The sequence below is a fragment of the Engraulis encrasicolus genome, chromosome 12 (genome assembly GCF_034702125.1).
Source record: "Engraulis encrasicolus isolate BLACKSEA-1 chromosome 12, IST_EnEncr_1.0, whole genome shotgun sequence".
NCBI classification, from domain to species: domain Eukaryota; kingdom Metazoa; phylum Chordata; class Actinopteri; order Clupeiformes; family Engraulidae; genus Engraulis; species Engraulis encrasicolus.
The window spans coordinates 41,666,658-41,674,569 of NC_085868.1; the positions used below are offsets into that span (position 1 = coordinate 41,666,658).

Consider the following 7,912-nt stretch of genomic DNA (forward strand, 5'->3'; position numbering starts at 1 on the left):
ACTCTTTAGTTTCGACCTATTTTCTACGAAACCGTTCAGCGAGTATCCATTGGTGGGACGGACAACTGGGCTATGGGCTTTCTGATTGGTCAGGATTTGACAGAGAACCAATTTCCACCAATGACATACGACTGTGTGCTGAAAGCCTGTGATGAGAAAATTGCAGTCACTCTTCCTGTTTGGAATCAAACCAGGAAATACAAGGCATGTAACTCGGGACGTCGAAGTTGTTTTGTTTTGTGGGATAGTCGTCAGTGTATTTCTTATTTCTCTTCTAAAATCACGCATACCAAAAATGGCCTCTTTGTTCAAGAAAAAGACAGTGGACGGTGAGTTGATATTTCGTCATGTCAGCACATAATGTAAGCAAAATTGCCGGGGTACCTGCCGCATTTAGCAAACTTCCGAGCTAAGCCAGTGGGCTAAAGTAGCCCGACCAGTTTCCGTGAGTTCATGTGTGTAATTTGTATTTTTCCAGGAGTGTCTGACATGGTGTCAATGTTGTATTACGTAATCCGACATGCACAGTAACATTTCGATTTATAATACAGCCCAATCTCGTTCCATGATAAATGATTCATCGGTTGTTTCGATGACAAGTTTAAATCAGTGTCTATCTCTGACCAGTTGTCCCATGTTCTTCCTCGGGATTGCTTCGGGCGAAAGTATTAGTAGCAGTAATAGTGTTAGTAATAGTAATAGCAGTGTGTAATAAACTGTCCTTATTGTTCTCAGATGTCATCAAGGAGCAAAACAAGGAGCTCAGGGGAACCCAGAGGCAGATCGCCCGGGACCGAACTGCCTTGGAGAGACAAGAGAAACAGATGGTAATGTTCCCACACCTCACTCACTCACACACTATACACAACTAACTATGATGCCACACCTGTGAGCATTGAGCTCATCAGACCGGTCTAACCCAAAGACGCAGCACTGACAGATGACAGAGGTGGAGAGGGGACTGACTGCCACTGGCATGCGATTGTGTGTGTTTTTTATGAGAATGGGAAGATGGATGTGGGGCTAAGAAGTGTGTTTGCACTTCCCTCAGTGACGCACAACAGTGGTATTAGGGGGACTGAGACCTTTATCCATTTAAAGAAGGAACACTCCACTGTCATCAATTGTGTGTCTGCGTATGTGCGTTAACATTCCCATGGCATTTGTGTGTCTTTGTCTGTCTGTGTGAGAGGCAAAGAATGCATTCCCCAGTATCCTGCCGTGTGAGCACTCCAATGTAATCTGGTTTCTCTCTCTCTCTCTCTCTCTCTCTCTCTCTCTCTCTCTCTCTCTCTCTCTCTCTCTTTCTCTCTCTCTCTCTCTCTCTTTCTCTCTCTCTCTCTCTCTCTCTTGCTCTCTTGCTCGCTCGCTCTGTGTGTCTTTGTCTGTCTGTCTTTGTGTGTGTGTGTGTGTGTGTGTGTGTATGCAAAAATAGTGCAAAGAGACTGGCCAAATACTGTTCAATTTCTGCCATAATAAGGAGCTTGTCCATTTGGAGACCAAGATGTCACATCTATCCATCGAGACTACTGGACATATTATGCTGATATCATCACCCTTGCCAATCTGCAGAATATTTCAATAATCTTTGGATCTGTAGTCCTTCCCTGTGTGACTATCCAAATAAAAGGCCTAAACTACTAAACTACTAAACTAAGTACTGTCTTGCACTTTGTCAGTCTGTAAAATGTCAGTCCTGTGTATGTCTGTGTCTGGGCATGGTATAGAGAGAAAAACGTAATTTAATTTTCCTTATATGACTTGTGCATATGAAGAAACTGACGATAAAAGCTGACTTGACTTGACTTAAACCGTGTGTGTGCACAACGTGTCGTGGTGGTTTTGCAGGAGATGGAGATTAAGAAGATGGCGAAGGCGGGCAACAAGGACGCGTGTAAGATCCTGGCCAAGCAGCTGGTGCAGCTGAGGAAGCAGAAGAACCGCACCTACGCCGTCAGCTCCAAGGTCACCTCCATGTCCACGCAGACCAAGCTCATGAACTCCCAGATGAAGATGGCCGGCGCCATGGCCAAAACCACTAAGGTGAGAGGAGAGCACACACACACACACACACACACACATACACACTCCAAGGTGAGGGCACGCACGCACGCAGACACACACACACACACACTCCAAGGTGAGGGCACGCACGCACGCAGACACACACACACACACACACACACCCCAAGGTGAGGGCACAAACACACACACACAGACACACATGCACGCACGGTGCCCACTGTAGACAAGGCATGTGCCAGATAGCAGGGGTGTCGCACAGGGAGGTAAAGTGTGAGTCGCCTGGGCCCCATGTATATAGGGGGTCACTTTTGTCAAGGCGCAGGCCTCAGATAACTCAGGTATTATTGATGTTTGAAGTCAGTTGCTGTAGGCAGGACTTTGGCCTATCTGAGCTTTGGGGTGTGTGTGTGTGTGTGTGTGTGTGTGTGTGTGTGTGTGTGTGTGTGTGTTTTCACTAATGTACTCTCATGGAGAAACAGGATCTGTGTTCGATAGTTAGGAAATGTGTTAGCTGACAGATGCGTGGCGTCTGTATGATAAATGGGATAATGTATTGTTGTAGTATTAGAAGAAGCACTTTTCCCAGAGCTGCTGTTCAGGGGTGCGTTTCTCGAAAGCATAGTTGTTAGCCATAGGCAATGACTGTTCTGATATGATCAAAATGACTTCTGGGCGGTGGTGGTGGCTCAGCTGGTAGAGGAGCCGTTCGGCAACCTGAGACCAGAGGGTTGCAGGTTCGAGCCCCGCTCTGCCTGACCCCATCGATGTGTCCTAGAGTAAGATACTTAACCCCAAATTGCTCCTGGTGGCACGGTGGTACCCTGTGTGGCAGCCACTGACGCCGAGGTGGGAATGTTGTGTGAATGGATGAATGTGAGGCATACCATACCATGTAAAGCGCTTTGAGTGCTCAAAGGAGTGAAAAAGCACTATATAGAGTACATGTAAATGCAGTCCATTTACCACTTACCATCTCTCTGTATAGACGATGCAGGCGGTCAATAAGAAGATGGATCCCCAGAAGACCCTCCAGACGATGCAGAACTTCCAGAAGGAGACGGCCAAGATGGAGATGACCGAGGACATGAGTAAGAACCCCCCTAACCAGAGATTCTTTAATAGAGATATGCCAACATAATAGGTTTCTATGGGCACCTAACGCGACCAGGTTCCGGTCTGCCTAAAGGGGCGTGTCATAATGCTCTACAATGAATAGAACAGTCCTTAGGTCTGCCTAGGTCTGCCTAAGGGGGGGTCATAATAGAACCAGGAAACAATGGGCCAATGGAACCTCTCTCTCTACTGTCTCTGCCCTAAGGGCTTTTGATAGGTTGTGGGAGGGTGCAATAATTGAATGAGTATTGATCTTGGAGAAAGGAACAGGATGGGCACACTTACTCAGTAGTCTTAGCATGGTTAATGATCTTTCATACTATTTAGATTATTGTGGAAAAGTTATATAGTTATCAAAGTAGAGTCCCTGTGCACAACCACTGTCCAGGTGCTGGTGATGTGTAGTACAAGTAATCGAAGTAAAGGAAGGGTGAATCACCGCACACTGGTATTCTTTGCAGGTAGTTTATTTGATGAAGAATGCGTTTTGCTGTTGCTTCATCAGGTTCACTCTCTGATGAGTGAACCTGATGAAGTTATATTGTAATACTTCATAAATTCACATTAATGAGTGTTAATTGGTGCATGACGTGTGTTTAGCCAAAAATATTAAAACCTGAGCACAGACAAAAAAAATGGATGTAAAGGGCCTAACCCAAAATATCAAGGTCATTTGCATGATTACAGCAATCAATCAAACCTACAGTGACATGTGATTGGGTGGGCCTGGTTGACTTGTTGTTGGGCACAGCCCCACCCTAGAGCGCCACCCCTGGCTACACCTATGGGTTGTCAGTGGAAGAATTAAGGGCCTTATGTGTTCTGTTTCTCTCCGCCAGTCAACGACACTCTGGACGAGCTCTTTGAAGACTCGGACGACGAGGAGGAATCCCAAAACATTGTCTCGCAGGTGCTGGATGAAATCGGCATCGAGATCTCAGGAAAGGTGAGATTCATCATTTGATGACATTTTTTTCGTTTCCAGTGCAGTGAAAGACAGTATCCAGACCCAGTTTTAATGACCAAGGTCCCTTGTTATCCGCATGAAGGGTTTAGTGTTACGGTTCTTGCTGTATGGAGGCACATGGACAGAAACAGAGAGACTGGTACGGGTAGCCATTAGAGGCCTGTGTGTTGCACACCTTCTACTGTGTAATGGCAGCACAGAATGTCCTGATGAGGTTAGAGCTGATTTTTATGAATGAGAGTTTCTGGGGGGATCCGAATAACTTGACATTTAACCTCAAATTAACAAGAAAATGGCAGTTCACTCTCTTGCTAATAAAATATAGAAGTATGTATGCAAGACTTAATTTGTTCAAGGATTGTTGAGAAGATCGAGCTCTAACATTCCACACATGCTGCATGCATTTGAAAATAAAAAGGCAAATCCAAAGCCTTTTCAAGAGCATGCCTTTTTATGCAAGGTTGTTTTAGCCATTTGGTTTTGAGTAGGGTTTTAAGCGTCAGATGATCGTGAGATGTTTTTAAAGTGACCCGCCCACGTGTGAATGGTGGTCGTCAGAAGTAAGTGGGCAGTATGTGTGGATGAATGGGATCTTTGAGATGCCCTGGCCCAATGCTCACTCACTAAACAAATGCCTGTGTGTGCCTGACCAAGGGTATACGCTAATGACAGTCATGTTCCTCTACCATTTCCTTCAGTATGTGAGGGCGCAAGACAGAAAATTGTCATATTTTATCATAAGAGAACATGCTAGCACTAAATGAAAAAATGATAGAGAAGACGAAAAACCCCATCAATAAGCAATGAAACAAAATTGCAGTATGATAAATGTAAGAGGTCCAAGCAGTGTGAAAATTATGCTATATGTATTCTATTAATTGTATAACATTTGAGTCCGGTGAAACTTTACTAAATTCTGATTGGATGAGATGCATTCTAAACCTCACAAGAACAAAGGGCATTATCCTGTGGTTCAATCTTTACAGTAAAAAATAATTACAAAGTATATTTTACAAAGTAAGAAATAAGAAGAAGTATTGTAAGTTACTGTCACAACCTTACCTCAAAATTCAATTTCATCTAGTTCTTTCACTTAGAGGCACAATAAATGACCATAGTCGCTACATTTTAAACTAAATGTATAAACTGCCTATACACTTTGGCTTATTATTAACATGGCTGACTCGAGTGACTACTGCACTGCATCTGTGCTTTTTGGGCCTTGTTCAAACTTTGAACTACTGCAATTTCTCAATGGCTGTACTCCAATTTCCAAAACGACTTGTATGAATGGACACATGTTGCAAAGATAAAATCCTAAACTGGAACGTTTTCTTGGAGCAATGACTGAATGGCCTGTGTCATGCTGAAGAAGCACATGACATGCTAGACCTATTGCTTTCTCCGTCCAGTTTGTCCGCTTCTGGCAGTGTAATGTTTGTTGTGGATATAGTCATGGCTGTGGTTTCCTACGTCACTCAGCCTTTTTGGTTTTGTGTCTGCTGCTGAACCACGCCCATGATGACGTTAATGAATAACCTCATGGACACATATTGATTCATTATAGTGCCCTACAAACTCAAAGTGCAGTAACTACACCAGTTAAAAAGGCCTTCAAAGTTTTAGTATTAGGCTGGATATTGTTTAGTAGTTGCAAATCTCAGAGCAATATCTCTAAAATGGGACACATTTGGACCATACGGCTTTGTCACAAGATGAAGAAGGTGTTGTGAAGCAGTATATTATTAGGGCAGTGTAGTTGCAGTTGTATACACGTTCAAGAAAAGTGCAGTTAAAGAATAACTTCTTCCAATTTCAATATGCTGTTGTATTGCTAACCCTACACTTGACTTGTCAGTACCCGGTGATGCTGCATTTTTTTGACTCGGCCCTTTCCGAGATCTGAGCTATTCTAATGGAGGCAGACTTTGTTTACATTAAAAACCTTCTTAACATAAGCCTACTCCAAATATTATCCCAAATGGTATCACTGTTTTCTAGTTGCCTGCTGATGTTGCATGATCTTTTGGATGTTATTGGGAATGAATGAAGACATTTTTTTATGTAGAGAAACGCCTGCCCCCATTACAATGACCAGGATCTCAGAAAAGGCTGAAAAGAAGAAAAAAAAATCTCAGGTACTGACAAGTCCAGGGTAGTGTGAGCATTACAACTGCATGTCGAAATTGGCTGAAGTTATCCTTTAAACAGACAGTGTGGGGCCAGCTGTGGATATGTTGAGTAAATGGTGGTTAACACATTTGAATTAAGAGGAAGCATGAATTACTTCCTACATGATGTCAGCAGTCACATGTATATGATGTCATATTCTCTCTCTCTCTCTCTCTCTTTCTTTCTTTCTTTCTTTCTTTCTTTCTTTCTTTTTCTTTTTCTCTGTTTCTTTCTTTCTTTTTCTTTTTCTCTTTGTTTCTTTGTTTCTTTTTCTTTTTCTCTTTGTTTCTCTCTCTCTCTTTCTTTCTTTATCTCTTTTTCTTTTTCTCTTTGTTTCTCTCTCTCTTTCTCTCTCTCTCTCTCTCTCTCTCTCTCTCTCTCTCTCTCTCTCTCTCTCTCTCTCTCTGTGTGTAGATGGCCGGTGCCCCCTCAACAAGCCGGAACAACCCCAGTGCCTCCTCCTCCAAAGCAAAAGCAGATACCATCTCAGATGACGAGATCGAGAGACAACTCAAGGCCTTGGGAGTGGACTAAAGACAGAGACTCTTTCTACACACACACACACACACACACACACACACACACACACACACACACACACACACACACCACACACACACACACACACACACACACACACACACACACACACATACAACACACACACACACACACACACACACACACACACACAACACAACACAACACAACACAACACAACACAACACAACACAACACAACACAACACAACACAACACAACACAACACAACACAACACAACACAACACAACACAACACAACACAACACAACACAACACAACACAACACAACACAACACAACACAACACAACTAGAAAATGTACAGCTTGGACTTCTAAGGGCATAATCTGTTGGGACTATTTCTACTACAATCACTCACACACACACACACACACACACACACACACACACACACACACACACACACACACACGCATACATGCATGCTTTGGTTTTAACTAACATGAGTCCTTTGTCCTTTGTCAAGCCTTTTGCAGTTCAGATAGTCTCCACAGGGTGGTGCTCTCCCCACACTATAGCATATCTACGTTATACAATACTGAGTCTCAGGCGTGTTTGCAGGGCCGCTGACAGCTTTGGCTGGGTTCAGTCAGTACAATGTTATCTGAAAGGGCACCCCCACCCAATACATACATTGGAATGAGAACCAAAGTCTGGGGCCCCTCTGTCCCTGGGCCCGGGACTACTGTCCCCTTTGATCCCCGCCAGCTGCCCTGCTTGTTTGTGTGTGTTTGTGGGAGTGTGAGGTCTGAATGCTCTGAATGCACCATGGAAGCTATATGCATTATTGAACACTTCCTCCTTAACATTTTTCATCGATATGGTCTGGCCCCGTGTAAGTAGAATTACGATACACATGTGTGCACACGATCAGCCTACCTCTCGTCATCTCTCTCTCTCTCTCTCTCTCTCTCTCTCTCTATCTATCTATCTATCTATCTATCTATCTATCTATCTATCTATCTATCTCTCTATCTCTCTATCTCTCTATCTCTCTATCTCTCTCTCTCTCTCTCTCTCTCTCTCTCTCTCTCTCTCTCTCTCTCTGCATATACTCACTGAGCCCTCTGGTGG

At 43.7% G+C, this 7,912-nt stretch overlaps 1 protein-coding gene across 1 annotated transcript; it reads left to right on the forward strand.

Annotated features, from left to right (window-relative positions):
- The first annotated feature begins 57 nt into the window (after positions 1–57).
- On the forward strand, positions 58–6,876 carry chmp2bb (charged multivesicular body protein 2Bb). Its single transcript, XM_063212257.1, has 6 exons — positions 58–329; positions 736–827; positions 1,849–2,043; positions 3,011–3,113; positions 3,978–4,084; positions 6,692–6,876. Exons 1-6 carry the CDS (start codon positions 152–154, stop codon positions 6,809–6,811), a joined length of 795 nt encoding a protein of 264 aa, XP_063068327.1. The 5' UTR covers positions 58–151; the 3' UTR covers positions 6,812–6,876.
- Positions 6,877–7,912: the final 1,036 nt, after the last annotated feature.